Source organism: Anomalospiza imberbis, chromosome 22, assembly GCF_031753505.1.
Source record: "Anomalospiza imberbis isolate Cuckoo-Finch-1a 21T00152 chromosome 22, ASM3175350v1, whole genome shotgun sequence".
Lineage (NCBI taxonomy): Eukaryota > Metazoa > Chordata > Aves > Passeriformes > Viduidae > Anomalospiza > Anomalospiza imberbis.
Genome location: NC_089702.1, coordinates 5,735,787 through 5,755,110, shown reverse-complemented (window position 1 = coordinate 5,755,110; position 19,324 = coordinate 5,735,787). Strand labels below are relative to the sequence as shown.

Below are 19,324 nucleotides of genomic sequence, written 5' to 3'. Positions count from 1 at the left end.
GGGGTTTTTTGGAGGGCTTTTTGGGGTGGTTTTGGTCTGTAGCTCAAGGAATTTCTTCCTCAAATCTGCCCCTCCTCGATCCCATTGCTGCCTGAGCATGGATTGAACTCTTCCAGCATCTTTTGGGAATTTTGGGGGGCTCTGCTGGACTGCATCACGAGGAATTTGGTGGTGCTGGAGATCCCAAAGTGCCGGAGATTCCCAAATTCCTGCGGGATCCCACATTCCCAGAGATCCCAGACTCCTGGAGATTTGGGAATCCCCGCTGGAGATTCCCAAATTCCGGAAGATTCGGCTCCATTTGGTGCCGTCAGCAGCACGAGGCCCCTGCTCCCACCCCGAACCCTTTCCCTCGGGATGAATCCCCCACAACCCCAAAACTGCAGCTCCACCTTCATTAATTAACCCATCAATCAACTCTATCAATTAATCAGCAAAGAAACCACCCTGGACGCTCCTCCAGCTCCACAAAAACCCTGGGAAAACCCCGGGCAGGATCCATTCGTTCGCCTCCCAAATCAGACATTAAAAACCCACTTTTATTTTGATTTTCCCCTAATTTTTTTTTTTTTTTTTTTTAATTTTTTTTTTTCCCTGCTGCTTCATTTCCCGGGAGCCTCTGCCAGGCTCCTGCCCCCGCTCGGAGACGCCGTGGGAGGGGAGTGCCGAGCTCGCGTTTCCTCTCCGGGGGAGCCGGGGGTGACAGCGCTGTGTCACCAGTGCCATCTGTGCCACCACCCCGGCCCGGGGACACGCCGTTATTCCCGGGATTATTCCCGGGGTTTATGCAGGAGTGGCCTGACGGTCTCTACCCTCCAAAAGAGGAGGAAAAGCTGGTTTTCTTCGGAAAAACTGGGGGAAAGAATCCACAAGTGGATTTTGGAGCCTTGGAGGTGACAGCGCTGTCACCAGTGCCATCTGTGCCACCACCCGGCCCGGGGACACGCCGTTATGCCCGGGATTATTCCCGGCATCAGCAGCTCCAGGAGTGGCCTGATGTTCTCAGATACCCCCTAAAAGAGGAGGAAAAGCTGATTTTCCTTGGAAAAGGTGGCAAAAATGAGCCACGAGTGCATTGTGGAGCCTCGGAGGTGACATCAGCCATCCGTGCCACACCCGGCCCGGTGACACCGCGATTATTCCCGGGATCAGCAGCTCCTGGTGTGGATTTATCCAGGAGCCTTTTCTGAGCGCTGTCCCAGCTGGAGGGGACAGGACAGCCTGGAGCCGGTGCCACCCTCGGGAATGTGATTTTCCAGCTGAGGGAATCCCGGTTTTGCCGTTTTTCTCTTGGTGGCCGAGGTGGTTTTGATCCTTGTGCTGGGCCCCGGGAAGTGTTGTCCTCATTCCTGTTCCAATTCCTGTCCTAATCCCTGATCCCATCCCTGTCCCCATCCCTGTCCTAATCCCTGTCCCCATCCCTGTCCCCATCCCTGTCCTAATCCCTTGTCCCCATCCCTGTCCCCATCCCTGTCCTCTGGGAAGGGAGGATTTTCCTGGTTTTCCAACATTTCCATGGGATCCGCCTGCAGAGGCAGCTCCGGAGCCGTTCCCGTCCCCTCAGCCCCTGCACCCCAAATGCCCGGGGGTGCTGCAATCCCCCCTTGGCCCTGGGGGGATCCCCTTTGCCGATCCCAAACATTCCAGAGGGTGTCCAAGGGATCCCCACCAGCCAGGGGAACTTCCCTGAGGCTGCCCTCGGCTTCAAACTTCCCAGAAAATGCTGGGAAGAGGGAAAAAGGACACGGGGGACAGAGCGGGGTTCCCGGTGCTCCCCTTTTCCCCCCGATGGGGCTCCACGGAAAACCCAGCCTTGGGAAGAGCAAGGAATCCCATGGGATGCCAGGTTGGGTCCAGCGCTGTCCATGGAGGTTCTGGGAACCCCAAATCCCCCAGATCCCAGGGAATGGCTCAGGTGAGGCAATTCCAGCAGCTTGGATCCGTCCTGCCTCCCTCTGCTCCTCCTCCCCGACCCTGCCACTGCTCCCGCGGTGGCTCCAAGCTTTGTCCCCAACCCCCGGGGACCTCCTGTGCCCCTCGAGGCGGGGGTCCCTGCATCCATCAGGACGCTGCGGGATGTTTTTGCTTCCAAATTAACTTCGGAGCTGCCGGGAATCCTTCATTTGCACTTCAAAGCGCTTCGCAGCGAGCCCTCGGGGGGAGCCGGGAGCGGCCGCTGGGGATTTTTTTGCCGGGGCCCTGTTTGCGGCACATCCCGTCCCTGCGGGTCCCCGCGGGTCCCACCCTAAGGTGACAATTCCAGGAGCTCTTTGCCTTTCCAGGCCACGCACCGAGGGCGACGCGCGATTCCCTGGTGGAAATTGCATCGGTGCCGCCCTGGCATTGGCCTCCCAGAATATTCCCGGCCGCGTGGGGCGTTTTTAGCTCCCTTGGGGTTCTCCTGGAATCTCGGCATCCCTGGGCGGTGCCCCCAGTGCCAGGGGTCTGTCCGTGCCCCCAGCTCAGGGTGCTGGATCCCCTCCAGCCTCTCCAGGATGTCCAAGGGAATCTGGATTGGGAATTTGGTGCTCCCAGTTTGAAGCTTTGCTCCCCTTGAGTTTCCTGGTGGGACCCAAAACCCCGAGCTGGATTTTTCAGCGGTTCCTTTTCCCCCACCGTGACAGAGCCATGGTCAGGGCCAGGACTGCTCCGTGCTGACATCTCCCAGCTCGGCTTTGGGGCCGGATCCCCCTCAGTGCCCATCCCTGGCGCTGCTCTTTCCCCCCCGGTTCCTCCAGAGGCCTTGGCAGGGATGTTTGGAATGTCGGGGTCCTGCAGATCCCCCCTGGGCCCGTCCCTGGGCTTCTGCTTCCCATTCCTGGTGGCTCTGTGGGGGTGGGATGAGGCCCTGGCAGGAATCTTGTGCCACCGGGGTCGCTCAGAGCCGTGGATGTGTCCACGGGTGTGTCTGTCCGTGCCGTGCGACATTCCAGGCTCTGTCCTCGGGCCCTGGGATGGCCGTGCCCCCCCGGGGGTCTGCAGGGGTCTGTCCATGCCGTGGGTCCGTCTGTGCCATTCCAGGGTCTGTCCTGGAGCTCTGTGGGCACTGGGATGGCAGTGGTCCCCACCTGGGGGTCTGTCCATGCCGCGGGTCATTCCGGGGTCTGTCCTGGGGTTCTGCGGGCACTGGGGTGGCAGAGACCCCCCCTGCGGGGGTCTGTCCATGCCGTGGGTCCGTCTGTGCCATTCCAGAGTCTGTCCTCGGGCACCAGGCTGGCAGTGCCCCCTCCTCCGGGGGGGGTTTTTGTCCCCCGGAGCCCCCGGCAGCCGCGGCGAAAGGAGAGCAGCTATTAATAACCCTGCGCACACAGGGAAAAGATGTAATTCCGTAATGGAAGCGGCTCCGAGAACAATTCAGGGAATAAAATGTGCGGGGAGGGGGGAGGGGGGGATTGGGGGGCGGGGGCAGGGGGGGAGCCCAGCCCCCACCGCGCGGGGCTGCGGCTCCGCGATGCCGGAGCCCCCCGGGGATGGAGGGAGAAGCCCCCCGGCCCCGCCGCCGCCCTCGGGGGGGTCCGCTGGGCACGGGGGGGGCCGGGGGTCGGTGGTGCCCCTCCCGGGGCAGGCCCCGGCAGGGGTGTCAGGGTCCGGGCTCCAGCGCGAGTGGCCCCCCCGGAGCATCCCCGGGACCGGCCGTGCCCCGGAGGGGGGGTCACAGCCCCGGGGGCGGCCCTGGCGCGTGGCGGGGGAGGGAGGGGCTGGCGGCCGCCCGGTGCCCACGTGGTTTGTCGGTGTCTCCGGAGCGGAAGAAACGGCGGCGGGGCCGGGGCTGCGGCGGGGACCGGGAACGGGAGCGGCAGCGGCAGCGGGACCCGGCGGGGCGGGGACGGAGCCGCATCCCGGCGGGCGCCGCCGCAGCGCAGCAGCAGCGCCGGTGAGTGCGGGGCCTGGGGACAGCGGGAGGGGCCGGGGGGGCAGAGCGGGCTGCCCCCGCCCCACCGGGCCTGTCCTCTCCCGCCACAGCGCGACCCCATCCCCGGGCCCAGCCCCATCTGCCCCCGCCGCCTTCACCATCCCCGCTTCATCCTCATCCGCGGCTCCATCCTCAGCCCCATCCTCATCCCCATCCTCACCCCCATCCCCATCCTCATCCCCATCCTCATCCTCACCCCCATCCTCATCCCCTTCTCCATCCCCGGCTGGATTCGCATCTTCATCCCCATCCCCGGTTCCGTGCCCATCTCCACCCCGGTTCCATCCCGCTTCCGTTCCCATCTCCTGCTCCATCCTCATCCCCATCCCCGGCTCCATCCTCATCCTCATCCCGTCCCGGCTCCGCCCCAGATCCCTCCTGCGTTTCCGTCCCCGTCCCCCGCCCGGCGACCCCCGGCGCGGTGCGGCCCCGGGCTGGGCGCGGGGGGGGCGGGCGGCACCGGGCCGGGCCGGGGGCGTTCGGGGACGGTTTCCCGGAGGCTCCGCGGCCGCCGCAGGCCGGACCCCCCCGCTCACCCTATTGCGACCCCCGTCCGCGCTCACCCGCGCACCGGGCCTGGCTCCCCAAGTCGGGGGCGCACTCGCCCCGTCCCCCTTTCCCCGCCGGTTCTCCCCCGGTTCCACAGCGGTTCCACAGCGGTTCCACGCCCGCTGCCCTCGCTCGTGGCCATGGCGGTGCCCCCAGCCCCTCCCCGCGGCCCCCCAGCCCCGCAGAACCGGGACAGCGCTCGGGTGGGATCCCAGCAATGAGGAGGGGGCTCGTCCCTGCCGCGGCCACCGAGGGCCGGGGCAGGGGGGCTTTCCTAGGCCGGGTCCTACCGAGTGCATCCTCCCGACCCCCAAAAGGTTTTTTGGGGGGCCAAGCCCTGTCCCTAACCCAGCCTGGTGCCAGCGGCCCGGCAGCACCCACAGCCTGGCACATCCCATCCCCATCCCCATCCCCGTCCCCATCCCCATCCCCATCCCCATCCCCATCCCCATCCCCATCCCTATCCCTGTTCCCATTCCCATTCCCATTCCAATTCCCATCCCCATCCCTGTTCCCATCCCCATTGTCGTTCCCAGTCCTGTCCCCATTCCCACCGGAGCCCTGAGCCGGCCGAGCCCTTCCGCAGTGTCCCAGTCCGGGGAATCTGCAGCCCCATTTCTGCTTTTTTCCAAGCCCCATTTTCGGATTTTTCCAAGCCCCATTTCTGCTTTTTTCCAAGCCCCATTTTCGGATTTTTCCAAGCCCCATTTTCGGTTTTTTCCCCAGGCATTTGCAGGCCTCGAGGAGGGGCCGGGAGCGCGGAGGGAACGTGGGGACCCCGCCTGGAACCCGATGAGAGCAGCTCCGGCTTCCGCCGATCCTCTCGTGGCCGATGTCCGGAGCTCCCGCACCTGAGACACGCCTGTGCCAGCCCCGTGACACGCCGGTGACACGCCTGTGACACGCCTGTGACACGCCTGTGACACGCCTGAGCCCGCGCCGCAGCCCTGCCCAGCCCGCGCCGCTTCGCCCCGCGCCTGGGGCCCGCTGCAAGGCAGGTGTCCCAGCAGGCTGGGGAAACTGAGGCACGGCAATCCAGGGAGCAGCAGGGATGGCCCCTGTTGGGCCCACTGTCCCCGGGTTGGGCACACACAGCTGCCTCCAGGCCCTGACTGCTGGGGACAAAGAGGGTCCTGTCACCTCGGTACCTCTGCTGGCAGGGCCTGGGACCCCCAGGGCTCCGGGGATCTTTATTTGGGGGGGTCAGCAGAACTCGGGGAGTCTCATCATGGCTTTGGGGGTGCCTCAGTTTCCGCAGGGGGGAGATGGCAATGCCCTCCCTGCCCGAGCAGAGGTGTGTCCCCTCTGTCACCACCCCGGGGGTGGATTTAAGACCCCTGGTCCACGATTTATCCTCCGTGTCCACGGGACCCCCGGGCTGGGGGTGCCAGCGGGGCCGGGCTGTTCCCAGGCTCCACCGGCGGCTCGAGGGGGCCGCGCTGTCCCCCCCTCTCCCATCACCCTGCAGATCTCTCCTCCCTCTGCCAGCTGTGTGCCATGAATTATTTGTGCGGCGGTGGCTCCCAGATCTCTGCCAAGCCGCCCCGCCGCCCGCGGGGTCCCCGCCGGGGACAGGGGACAGCGCCAGGCCGGGCCGCGCTGCCTCGAGGCGCTTCTCCGGCCGGGAAACGTCCCGGCAGCCACCGGAGACGGCGGCTTCGGGAGCCCCGGCCACCCCGGAGCCCCGTGCGGGGGTCAGCGCTGCGGCAGGCGGGACGGGCGGGGTGGGGTGCCCCGGGAGGGGTTGGGGACAGTGCCGGGAGCCAGGTGGCTCCCGGGGGGTGAGCGGCAGCGCCGGTATTTAGGGCAGGCTGCGCGAGGCGTGGGAGGCCGGGAAGCAGCTCGCGTGCGGCGCAGGGCGGGAGCCGCGGCACCGGCCGCTATTTCTGGTGCTCGTTCCCCGGGGGGGACGTGAGGAAAGTCACCGTGTGCCCCCCGGGGGGCTCTGCTGGGTGCTCTCTGCTCCCACCCTCGTGCTGATGGAGGCTGGGGGGGTGTGAGCACCTCTGTCCCCTCTTTCCCCGGTGGGGACGGAGGTGATGGCGTGGCCACTGTCCCCTTGTCACCCCAGGGTACAGCGTGGGGCTGGAGCTGCTGGTGGTGGCAGCTCCTGGGACTGTCACTCGGTGCCACTGGGATGGGCTGAGCTCCCGCAGACCCCACTCTGACCCACCTGGGCTGGGTGGGTCACCACCACCCCAGTGTCCCCACAGCCCGAGCGCTGCCCCGGCCGGGGCCTGGCGTCACCGGTGTGTCCCCGCAGGCAGGACATGGACTCCATGTTCGAGGACGACATCAGCATCCTGACGCAGGAGGCGCTGGGGCCGGACGAGGACTGGCTGGACAGCCCCAACACCGACCTGTCGGGCGAGATGTGCTCGGCCTCGCACTTCGCCCTCATCACCGCCTACGACGACATCAAGAACCGGCTCACGGGGCTGGAGAGGGAGAACTCCACGCTCAAGCGCCGCCTCAAGATGTACGAGGTCAAGGTGAGGGGTCAGGGGGAGCTCGGGGGGCGTGGGGCCGGAGGGACCCCGCTGACCGCCTGCCCCGCGGCCGCAGTACCCCCTGATCGGCGAGTTCGGCGAGGAGCACATCTTCTCCCTCTACGAGGCCAAGGAGAACTCGCTGCTCAAGAGCGAGAAGGCGTCGCTGCAGCAGCAGCTTAACCAGTTCCAGCACGAGGTGAGTGGAGACAGGGGGTCTGGGGGGGGCTTTAGGGGGTCCCTGAGCCACCCACCCACCCCACATCCCCTCCACTTTCCCCTGGCAGCTGCAGAAGAGCAAAGAGCGGGAGGAGCAGCTGGAGGAGATGATCCAGGCGTACGAGAAGCTGTGCGTGGAGAAGGCGGACCTGGAGACAGAGCTGGGAGAGATGGTGGGTGACAGCCGCCGGCGGGGGACAGCAGGGTCCCCGTCCCCTCTCCATGACAGCACCGGGGCCCGTGGTGTCCCCATCCTTGGGGATGCAGGGGGGGCCGTGGTGTCCTGGCCACGTTGGGGTTTTGGGGATGCTCAGATTTATCTGTCTTCCCGCTCCCGCCGTGCCAAGTGTCCCGGTGTCCTGGTGCCAGCCGGGCATCCCCGGCTCCCCTTTCCCAGCCAGGGAGCCACTCCTGCCATGCCACTGTCACCGGATCGATCCCGCTCCAAAAAAGCCACCCCAAAATCCGCGTGTGCCGGGCTGGGGAGGTGGGATGAGCCCCGGGGAGGGGGCGCAGCGCGGCCGAGGCTCAGCCCCATCCCCTCCCCGTGCAGCGGGCGCTGGTGGAGACACACCTGAGCCGCATCCGGAGCTTGGAGCAGCAGCTGCGGCAGCGCGACAGCGGCGCCTTCCCCGGGCTGGGCACTCAGGACGTGCCTTTCATCGCCCTGCACCCCAACCCCGGCCTGAGCCACGGTGAGCCGCCCCCTCCCCACCCTGCCGAGCCCCCCGGGACCCCGCGGCGGTGCCGGGGGCTGAGCCGAGCGGTGCCCGCAGTGCTGGAGCGCGCCGGGGGCTGGCAGAGCCGCGGGCTGGAGGCTGAGCTGGAGGCGGCGCGGCAGGAGAACCAGCGCGCCCAGCACCGCGAGGAGCACCTCAAGGCCGAGTGCGAGAGGCTGCAGGCGGAGCTGAAGCACCTGCAGGACACCCGGGAGCAGGTGCGGGGCTGGGCCGGCCCTGGGGACCACCCCCGTCCTGGGTGGGTGCGGTTTGGGTGCCGAGGGGTGTTTGGGAGAAGGAATGGGGCAAAGTCTGACCCCACAAAACTCCCCTATTCCCCCTTCCTGCTGGGAAGTGTCTGGGAGAAGGGTCTGACCCCTCGGGACCCCTCATTCCCGGTATGTGGGCTTTGGGTGCTGGGAAGTGTCTGGAAGCAGGTAATGGGGCAGGGTCTGACCCCACGGGACCCCCCATGCCCGGGGCGGGGGTCCTGGTGCTGAGCGGGGCTCTGCTGTCCCCAGGAGCAGTCGGAGCGGGACATGGCCTGGGTGAAGAAGGTGGGCGACGACCAGTAAGTGCTGGGAGGGGACTGGGCCGGGGGCTGGGGGAGCCCCGCGCTGGCAGGGCGGGGTGGGGACACCCGGGAGCGGCTGTGGGGCACGGCGGTCACCCCACACCTCTGGACGGGGTCCCGGGGGGTTCCCCGCATGGAAGTGCTGCAGTGGGGGGATCCCGCACCCCAAGATCACCAACTGTGCCCCAGGGGCTTGGGGCTGAGCGGGGCTGCGGGCACGGGATGCCCGGTGCCGAGTGTTGTCCCGGTGCCTGGTAGCCGGTTCCCGGTGTCCGTGCGTTGTCCCGGTGCCCGGTGCCCGGTGTCCGTGCGTTGTCCCGGTGCCCGGTTCCCGGTGTCCATGCGTTGTCCCGGTGCCCGGTTCCCGGTGTCCGTGCGTTGTCCCGGTGCCCGGTTCCCGGTGTCCGTGCGTTGTCCCGGTGCCCGGTGTGGGCTCGGCGCTGCCTCCAGAGGGCACTGACGGCTCGCGCCTGCCGAGAGAGCGGCCCCGAGTGGCACCGAGGTGGTGACGGTGTCCCCGGACCCCCCCAAACCCCGAAGGTCTCCCGGTTGCACCGGGTGGGGGGCGTTGTCCCCGCTCTAACTCGGCGCTGGCCTCGTTCCCCCCGCTGTCCCCACGCGGGCGGTGACAGCGGGGCCGAGCTGTGGACAGATCAGAGGTGACACGCGGGCCCGGGAAGGTGCTGGGCTGTTGTTCTGGGGGCTGGATCCATCCCCTCCTGCTCCTGAGGTGTTGGATGTTTCCTGTCGTCCTGGCGCAGATCAGAGCGAGGGGATCCGGGGGAGGCGGATCCCTCCCGGGGGGCTCCCGCCTCTCCCTTCCCCTCCTTAATTCCCTCGATTTCCATTAATTCCCTCGATTTCCATAAAATTCCGTCACCCCAGCTCACCCCCAGATGTCCCCCCACCCCTCTCACCCCCTCCCCACAACATCCACGGAAATTAAAACTCCCAAACATCTCCATTAACATTCCCCGATCACCAAAATCTTTAACTTTTAAGCCGAAATTCACCACGCTGGCGTGGGGAAACTGAGGCAGGGCTGGGTCCTCACCCCCTCCCCGGGCACAGCTTTTCCCTCCTCGCTCTTTTCTTGTCGATTCAGCTCTTTTTTGTCACCTGCTTCTCTCCGCCGCTGGTTTTTTGGGTGTGAAAAGCGCCTCATCGGCGTTTTCCATCTCCGGGTGATTTTCTGGTGCTTCTGCCGCGCTGTGCTTGGGGCGGGGGTCCCCCCGCGTCCCGATCTTCCTCTTTTTTTTCGTTTCTTTTCTGAGGTTTTGACTCTTTTTTTGGCTTTCTGAGCTCGCGGTTGTTCTCTCTTGCGCTGCCTCCCGGGAAAAAACGGGAGTCAAATCTTGAGGAAAGCCCTGGAAAGAGCAGGGTGGGATTCGGGGGGTCAGACCACCCCTCCCACCTCCCCGCCCCGCGTTTTTGGGGTGATGGTGTGGGTTTTAATGGCTCTTGCACCCATGGGTGCCAATGTCGGGCATGTCCCCACCCCTGGCTCCTCCAGCTCTGCAGCAAAAGTGGGTCTGGGGGACACAAAGGTGACATCCTGTGCGTGTCCCCCGCGGTTTTTGTTTTTCTTTTCCTTCTTTTTCTTATTTTCTTCCTTTCCCTCCTTTTCCTCCTTTTACTTCTTTTCCTCGTTTTCCTTCTTTTCCTCCTTTTCATTCTTTTCCTTTCCCCTCCTCTCCCTTTTCTTCTTCACCAATTTTTTTCGGTTTTTTCCCTCTCTCTATTCTTCTCCTCCTTTCCCCCTCCACTCTTTCCCCTCCTTTCCCTCACTCCTTTCCTCACTTTCCCCTTCTCCTCCTCCTTCCCCACCTCTCTCTCGGCCGCTCTGCCCCGGGGGGCTCGGCCGGCCCGGCGCTGTCAGCTGCGGTTACGAGCGGCGGCTCCGGGTCCCCGCGGTGTCACAACGGCTCAGCGGGACCGCGCCGGGACGCGCCGAGCTCCGGCCCCGCGGCTCCTTTCTCCCCTCGCGTCCCCGCCGAGAATCCCGGCTCGGAAAGCGACACCAGCTTGGGGCAGAATTGATGATTTTGGCAGCGCTTCCAAGCGCCGGGAGCTGGGGGGGAGCAGCACCCACCCCGTCCTGGCTGCCCCCGGAGCGCCGTCCGCGGCCACAGCTTTTCTCTTTTGAGTTAAAAAAAGGAATTTGGGTTGGTTTTGAGTTGGTTCTGGGGGGACAGCGGGTCTGTGTCACCCGCAGAGCCACTGTGGCCCCTTTGGGAATTGTCCTCTGGATCTGGTGGTGTTGGCCGGGGTGGAGGGAGGGAACTTCAGACACCCTGAGGTGGCTTTTTGTTCAGCGGGGGTCATGAATTCCTTAGGAATTTCCGGGAGGAATGCTGGAGGCACCATCCAGGCAGCAGCACTAAACCTTTTTTAGCTGTATTTATTAAAAAACCAACCAAAACCAAAACAAAAACCAAACCAACCGCAATTCCAGGGGGGAGGTCAAGCCCTAGTGAAGGATTTCACCCCCACTGGAGGATTTAACCTCCGCTGAAGGATTTAACCCCTCCTGAGGGATTTAATAGGATTTAATCCCTGCTGAAGGGTTTCTGCCTGCTGAATCCCGTGGATCCCGGGTGTGCTTTGCTCCGCAGGGTGAACCTGGCGCTGGCCTACACGGAGCTGACGGAGGAGCTGTGCCGCCTGCGGAACCTCAGCTCCCTGCAGAGCCAGATCCTGCGGGCGCTGCTGCAGGAGAAGAGCCTCAACGGGGGTGAGAGGGGCCCTGGGGGCTGCTGGGCGGGGATGGGGGGCACAAACACCGGGAAAAGGGGGTGGGCGAGCTCGTCCTGTGGATGGGAGTGAGCTCCGGCGGGTATCGGTCCCCAAGGGTGTCCAGCGCTGGGAGTGTCCCACACCAAGGGCATCCCTAGCTGGGAGCATCCATACCATGGAGTGTCCCATCCCAAAATATCCACACCTGGGAATGTCCCATCCCAAAATATCCACACCTGGGAGCATCCCATCCCAGAATGTCCACACCTGGGAGCATCCCATCCCAAAAGTATCCACACCTGGGAGCATCCATACCTGGGAGCATCCATATGTGGGATCATCCACACCTGGGAATGTCCCATTCCAAGGACATCCATACCTGGGACCATCCCATCCCAAAATATCCATACCTGGGAGTATTCACACCTGGGAGCATCCCATCCCAAAAGTATCCACACCTGGGAGCATCCATACCTGGGAGTGTCTGATGGTCCCAGGGATGGATATTTTGGGATGGATACTTGTGGTATTTACAGTCTCTGTTCAGAGATACCCAAAATATCCACCCCTGGGACCATCCATCCCTGGCTGCATCCCCCACAGAATTTCCAGGGGGGTCCCCACAGTCGGGGGGGGATGCCCCTGGATGCCAAGGCACATTTCCCACGTTTCCCACATTTCCCACACTTTCCACGTTGTCCAAGCCGCCGAGCTAACGCGGAGCATTTCCCGTGTGTCCCCCTTGTCCCGTGCCAGGCCAGCGCCACTCCCCGCTGTCCCAGTGCCACTCCCCGGCTCAGCAGCGCCGCTCGCCCGCCCCGCAGTGCCCCTCGCCCGTTCCTCCGGGACGCTCCCAGTGCCAATCTCCCGCCCTCCAACGCCGCTCGCCGGGACCCCCCAGCCAATCTCCGGCCCAGCAGCGCCGCTCGCCGGCCCCCGGCCCTTGCCAGTCGCCGGCCCAGCAGCGCCGCTCCCCGGTGCCACCCCCCAGCCAGTCGCCAGCCCAGCAGCGCCGCTCGCCAGCGCCGCCGCCTCCGCCCTGCCCGTCGCCGACCTCGGCGTCCCCGCACCGCCTGCCCGGCGAGAGGATGGAGCTGGGCTACGCCAAACCCTCGAGCCGCCACATCAAGGCCGGCTTCCAGGGCCGCCGCAGCTACTCGGAGGTGACCAACGTGGCCCTGTACCAGCAGAGCCGCTCGCTCTGGCTGCAGCCCGAGGCCTCCACGCTCCCCAAGCACCGGCCCTATGGCGAGGTCTACCTGGGGGGCGCGGGGGCCCCGCTGAGCGCCCACGAGCCCTTCGAGGAGCATGTCCGCTTCGAGAAGCAGTCCTCGGACGAGGAGGAGTGGGCGCTGCCCAGCCCGCCCAGCCCCGAGGCCGGGGCCATCCGCTGCGCCTCCTTCTGCGCCGGTTTCCCGGTGCCCGACGCCGACGCCGTGCACCGGACGGCGGCCGCCTACGCCCGGGCCGAGCACGCCCAGTCCTGGCCTTCCATCAACGTAAGGAGGACCCCCCCCAATCTCCCCGCAGGGTTTTGGGGTGGGTTTAGCGGTGGGGACCATCGGGGCACCCCGCAGCGAGGTGGCGTGCCTCAGTTTCCCCGTTTGTCACCCAGCCTCCCGGCTGGCTGGGGGCTGCGGGGGGGGGGGTCGGGGTGGGGGAGGTGACAGAGGGGATGTGGCCAGCGCGGGGGTCTCATCGCCCTGTGCCCCCCGCAGCTGCTGCTGGAGACGGTGGACTCGGAGGTGCGGAGCTGCCCGCTGTGCCAGCTGGCCTTCCCCATCGGGTACCCGGACGATGCCCTGGTCAAACACATCGACTCGCACCTGGAGAACAGCAAGATCTGAGCCTTGCCCCCCTTCCCCACCTTTGGATGCTGCATGGAAACACACCGGGAGCGCCCGGCTCCCGAAATACCTCCAAGTCTTCAGTAGCTACGGAAAGACTGAGCCCCCCCAGCCCTCGCCCCGGAGCCCCCCGGAGCCCCCAGCCCGCTCGGAGGGGGCTCAGCCCCGCCCGCCTCGCCCCCCGTGCTCCGGCCGGGTTACCAGGGTCACGCCGTGCCGGGTGGCGGCCGGAGGGGACCCGTCCGTGCCCTTGGCTGTCCTCTGTCCCCTCGAGTGTCGCTGCTCGATCTCAGGGAGGATCCGAGGGGCCGGGTCCCGGATCCGGCCCCCAGGAAGCAGGTGAGGGGAGGGGGCCGCCCTTCCCCGGCCCGTGGGGTCAGAGGTGGGGTCGGGGTTGGGAGTGGGGGGCAGCTGCTTGTTCTGGGTCCCCTTTGCCTTGTCCCGCCGGTTCAAGCATCCTTCCTCTCTTTTACATTAAAAGCACCCCCTACCCCCCAGATGTCCCCCGCTCCCCACAACGATGCTGCCGAGAAACGAACCCGGAGGAGCAGCATGGACCCCCCCACCCCCCCAACATTGCACTGGGCTCCCTGGGGCTCCCCCTGCCCCCCCCCCCCGCGCGGCGTGGGGACAGCGCAGCCCCCCAGCAGCCCCCCCAAATCCCCAGCCCCCTCCCCCTGCTTCAGCCGGGGGCTGCAGGCGGCTGCTCCCCCTGAGCCCCCCCGCCCTGTCACCCCCGTCCCCCCACGTTCGATCTACCTCAAAGCCGCCGGGAGAGGGGGGGTCCGCAGCACTGTCCCCCCTCACCGAGCCGCTCCGCGCTGCATGTCCCCCCCGTGTCACAGCGCACACCCCCACGCCACGCCGGGGGCTCGGCCGGGCGCGGCCCCCCCCGCCCCACGCCGGGACCCCCGGGACGAGGGACCCGCCCTCGCTGCGACGCCACCGACTCCAATAAAACCTTTCCAGCGCCCGAAATGCCTCGGGGGGCGGGGAGGCGTCTCCTCTCTCGGGGTCCCTGCGGAAGGAGGGGGGGGGTCTAGCTGGAGGTGTCCCCCCCCGGGGTGGGGTTGGGGTCTGGAGCGAATTTGGCTCGACAGAGCCAGCTCGCGCCGCCGGGGTGGCCCTGGGGGTGGCAGGCTTCGGGGTATCTTGCAGCTCCCGGTCCCTTTGGGGTTTATTGGCCAGGTGAGTGACCCAAAACGGGACAATCGGGGGCAAACCAGAACTCACCAGGCTCGTGGTGACAGAAGGGACACGGCCAGACCCGGGGGAGCGATGGATGGCGGGGGGCGGGGGGGATTCTCCCGGCTTTCCTGGGGAAGGGTCTGGGCAGGGGGGGCTCTGTCCCGCCCTCCCCTGTGTTTTTGTAGGTCCTACACCCCCTCCTGCGGGCTGGGGGGGCCGGGCCTCGCTGCGGGACCCCCGGGCGGGGGCAGACCCCGGCAGAGCCCGGCCGGGCCCGGAGCAGCCGGGCACGGGCTGAGCTCCGCTCTCCGGCCGGGGGGCTGCGGGGGGGTCCCGGCCCGGCCCGCCGAGCCCATCCCGGCCCCGAGCAGGGTGCGAGGGCGGTTCCCAGTGCCGCGGGGCGATGGTGTGAAGGAGATAAGGCGCGGTGCCGCAGCCTTATCGCCGCCTCATCTCCGCGTCTGCCCGGGCACGGGGCAGGAAGAGCAGCCCCTGCCCACCATCCGCCCCGCCGGGTGGGCACCGGCAGCTCCAGGGGGCCGCAGGGAGCGGGCAGAGCCGGGGGGGGACGCGGCGACGCCCCGTGGGGAGGTGATGCTGCAGGGACGGGTCCCCGAAGGCGCCCGCGTGGGGACGACGCCTGCGCTGCGCCCAGGGTGCGGCGGGGCTGTGCCCCGGTCCGGACTGGGGGCGCCCGGGGATGGAGGCGCAGCGGGGCCGGCCTGCGGTCAGGGGGTGCCCGGCCCCCACCTTCTCCCGGCGCCCGCCTTTCCCCCGGGTTTTGCTCTCTTTTTTTGAAATCACGTGATAAATGCCAAACGGCCGCTGCCGTTACTCATCCCGGCACCCTCCCGGCACCGCTTCCCCCCGGGGGCGGCTGCCGCTGACTCAGGACCTGCCGGGCCCCCCCCGGCACCGCGGGGACCCCTCCGGGCCCCCCAGAACCGCCGTCCCTTCAGGAGCCGTGCAGCAGCGTCCCCGCCGCGCTCGCGTGAGTCTGGGGGGTCCCAGCACCCCAAAGCCGCTGCCTGGGGGCTGTCCCTGCTCTTGGGGGTCCCGGGATGCTCGTGGCGGCCACGGGGCTCGGTGGTCGTCGCTCGGTGCCACGCTGGGCATTTTGTCGCCTCCCGCCAGCAGAGTGGGGGGCGCAGCACCCCCTCTGTCACCCGTGGGGACCACCCGGCCCCGTGAGGTGACTTTGAGCCCACTCCACTGCGAGTGGCAGCGGCTCCCACGGCTGCTCCCGTGCCTCAGTTTCCCTTTCCCACCCCGCCGCCTCTCACTGCCCACTGCGGAGGGAAGTGGGGGTGTCCGGGGAGGGCGTTTGTGGCCCCATTTCCTGTGACCCCCCCCCCCCCCCCGGAGCTGCACCCCGCCGGAGGGAGCTGCCAACCGCGGCGCTGGGCTGTGCCTTTGGTGACAGGACTGTCCCACGGGGTGTCCTCCCCACCCGGCCACCGCGATGCCACCCCCACCGTGTCCCCAAAGCCAGCCCGCAGCCCCCCCTCAGCTGCGCTGCCCCGAGGGGGCTGCGGGGGATGTGGCCCCGCTGTCCCCACGGTGCGGGGCAGGCGACAAGGTGGCGTTTGGTGGCTCTCGGTGGCGTCCCGAGTCCGGCTGGAGCCAGCGGGTCCCCCGTGTGGCCTGGCTGTGCCAGCTGCGGTGACAAGGGACAAGCCAGGCCTGCCTCAGCCATGACAGGGGCGGGCTGCGGGAGCTTCTTGCGGTGACAAGGGCTGGGGTTTGTCGCCTCCCGCCTGTCCCGAGGGCGGTGGGAGCATCCCCGGGGGAGCTGTCCCCTCTAAACACCGGGGATGTCACAGCAGCGGCGCAGGGCACTGTCCCCAGGGCCACCTTGGGGTGTGCAGCACCCTTGCACCCCGGCTGTGCCCCCACCCCTGGTGGGACACACCTGGCTCCGTGTCCCCCGTGTCCCCCGTGTCCCCCGTGTCCCCATGCCAGTGGGTCACACCTCGCCATTTCCTAGGCGACAACTTCATTTTTTTTGTTTTTCCCAGCAAAACCCCCTCTTATTTTGGGCACCTTTAAGGTTTCTTTTTCCAGCTTTCAGTTGGGTTGGTTTTTTTTTTTTTTTTTCCCTTTTCTCAGTGTTTTTATCATTTAGGGGAAAAATGAAATAATTCTCACTGCTCGGGCCCCGCTTTCCCCCGCAGGGGGGAGGGACACGGGGACCGGGGGTGCTCTGGAGGGATGGGACTGTCCCGGTCCCCCAGGCTGCAGGTGTCGCTCAGGGGATTCTCTGATGTCTTCTCAGGTGAGATTCCTCTGGAATCTCATTCCCGGCCGTTCCTTTGTCCTTCCAGGGATCACCTGCAAGCACAAACCCATCCCAACAAAGCAGCGAATCCAGGGGGGCTCCAGGGACCCCGAGCTCGGCTCAGGGCACACGGTGGCATCTCGGCGTCCCCTCCGTCGGGGTTTATAGGAAACGGCTCTGCGAGGAAGTGCCCGGCTCTGGTGCCCGGGTGAGCGTTTTTTTCCTGCCGTGGGCGCCCCGAAAGGCCCCCGGGTGTGGGGGATCCGGTGTGAGTCAAAGCCGGAGCCCTGGGGTTTAACCACAACCCCCAGAGCTGCCGTGTCATGGGAGAGCCGCGCCAGAGGCGTTTATAAGAAATGGAGGGGCTGCCCTCGGCGGGGAGGAACCCCCCCCCAGCTGGCACCGTGGCTGTGCCCACCAGCCCCTGGGCACAGCTCCTCCGGCTCCAGGGCTCGGATCTTAACCCGGGTTTTCTGCAAAGGGGCCGGAGCTGCTGCGCTTCAGCCTCGCAGCTCAGCCCCTCCCCGGGGAGCCTGGATCCCCCCAAAGTGCCCAAAGCACCCGAGGGTGCCCCTATCGCACTGAGGTGACCCCGGGTGCCTCATCCAGCTGGGTGCCTGCTGTCAGCATCACCCCTGGGTGGCTGTGTCCAGGCTGGAAATCCAGTGCCAGCATCACCCCAGGGTCCCCTTCTCACCCCTGGGTGCCTTCATCTAACTGGGGGTCCGGGTGCCAGCATCACCCCAGGGTGGCTGTGTCCGGGGTGGGTACCCACTGCCGCCATCACCCTGGTGTCCACATCACCCCAGGGTCCCCTGGTCACCCCTGGGCACCGGCGTCCCTGCACCATCCCTGTATCCAGCTGCGTTCCAGGTGCCAGCATCCCTCCAGGGTGCCCACATCACTCCCAGGTGCCTCAATCCTGTCCCCGCCTCACCCTGGGGTACCCACACCCCGAGCGGGGCTGCTCCTTGTGTCCCCCCAGTTCTCCTGCCCCCGACCTGTCACTGCCCTGCTGTCCCCACTGTCCCTGTCCCACAGCGGTGCCAGCAGCTCCTGACCTCTCACAGATGCTCTTCCTGGAGGTTTCCACACCTGGGGACGGGGGACAGCGATGGTGGCACCCACAGTGCCCGGGGACCCCCTGCCCTCCCCGCCCGGGACATCCCGGCCTGGGGGAGGCCGCGCCGTGTCCCCTCCTGGCCGAGCCACTGCGGTGTCCCTGATGCCCGCGGTGGGATCGGCTCTTTGCTGTGACCCCCTCCCCGACCCCAGCCATCGCGGGGGGCCGCGGCCTCAAATGACAGCGCCGGGGGGGGGGCACACAAACACAGCCCCGGCTGCCATGTGCCCAGCGCCATCACGGCTGCTGCGGAGAGACAAGTGCCACCGGGCCCCTCGGGGACCCGCGGGCCGCCCCGGACCCGCCGCCTCGCTGCGGGGAGGTGACGGAGCCAACGCGCCGTGACACCGGGCTCGAGGACCCCCCCCCGCCACGGCCAGCGCCTCGCCAGCGCCCGCCGGGGGGGACTTCTCGGCTGTCACAACCCATCTGCGTTGGGGACGGCGTCTGCCGGCGCCGTAAGTGGGGTTAAACTCGGGGTCACCCCGATCGAGCATCCAAAGGGGGGGTCTGCTGGAAAGGAACAGCCCCCTCCCCACATCCCTCCGCGTCCCGGCACCCCCTGCCCCCTGTTGTCACCAGGGTGGGACGCGGGGGGTGGCGCTCCGGGGAGGGACAGTAAATGTGTCCCCTGGTCCCTGCGTGGCTCTCGGGGACAGCAGCGGTGGTGGCCAGGCACGGTTCGGCGGTGGCCCCGTGGCTGACGTGTCCCCAGGGGGCAGCTCCTCAGCTCTCGCTGGGGGTCACCGCGGCCATGGGGACACGCGTGGCCGTGAGGGACATGACCCGCGGCTGGCCCAAACTCCCGGCGGCCACGGACAGCGGCGGCCTGAACTCCCGGCGACCCGCCGGGACCGTGGCTGCGGCCACCGCGGGGCCACCCCAGCACCGGGCCACCCTCCCGGGGTCACAGCCCAGCGGTCCCGGGTGGATCCTGCCCCGATCCCCCACGGGAACAGCGGGGCTGTCCTAGAGCCCTCCAGGGCTGCGACAGCGGCGATCTGGGGACAATCTGGCCCCGCCTGGTCGCAGGAGCCGGGTGCCAGCCAGGTGGGATTTGGGGCTGGGGTCCCACGGCCCTGGCAGAGGCTCATGGTGTGGGTGGCGTGTCCCCTTCCTCTCATCCCCATCGCTGCCCTCCCTCCTTTTCGTCTCCCCCGCCACCGACCGGGCTCTCGCGGTGCCGCCGGACCCGCGGGCGGCTCCTTTTAACCCGCGGCTGAAACGAAACCGGCTCCGGCTCCTTCCCCGTGACCTATTTTTAACATTTGATTGGAATTTGGTTTTTTTTTTGTTTGGTTTTTTATTATTATTATTATTATTATTTTCTCCGCCTTTCCTCCCTCTTCCCGCGCGCCGGCCCCGGGTGCGACCGCGGTGTCAGCCCCGCGTCACATCAATTAACGCGCGCGGGGCTTCATTTGTCACTTTGCATTTGCCCAGGGCCACCTCGCCGTCGCCGCGGCGGTGGCGGGGGGCGCACGCCGGGCTGGGGGTGACCCCCCCGGGGTGACGGGGACGAGGATTCTCCTCCTGCCCCGTGGTTTTGGGAGTTGGTTGGGGGGGGGGGCGGGACCCGGCTGCCGCCGCTGCTGTCGCCCACCTCGGTGGGGTCCCGGTGCTGGGTACGAGGGTCGCTGGCGGGGGCCGGGACACCCGAGTCCGGCCCCCCCCGGGCCCGAGCAGCCG

General features: G+C 67.1%; 1 protein-coding gene across 2 annotated transcripts; it reads left to right on the top strand.

Moving 5' to 3' along the window:
* Positions 1 to 5,217: 5,217 nt before the first annotated feature.
* TBKBP1 (TBK1 binding protein 1) lies at positions 5,218 to 13,216 on the top strand. Of its 2 annotated transcripts, none has more exons than XM_068211898.1 (10): positions 5,218 to 5,460; positions 6,730 to 6,954; positions 7,028 to 7,150; positions 7,239 to 7,343; positions 7,724 to 7,865; positions 7,947 to 8,107; positions 8,417 to 8,460; positions 11,079 to 11,197; positions 11,956 to 12,698; positions 12,918 to 13,216. In XM_068211898.1, the coding sequence occupies exons 2-10, from the start codon at positions 6,733 to 6,735 to the stop codon at positions 13,044 to 13,046; spliced, it is 1,788 nt and encodes a 595-aa protein (XP_068067999.1). In that variant the 5' UTR covers positions 5,218 to 5,460; positions 6,730 to 6,732; the 3' UTR covers positions 13,047 to 13,216. The 2 variants fall into 2 exon arrangements, with proteins under 2 accessions (XP_068067999.1, XP_068067998.1); XM_068211897.1 differs by having other exon boundaries at positions 8,411 to 8,460; positions 12,918 to 13,215.
* Positions 13,217 to 19,324: the final 6,108 nt, after the last annotated feature.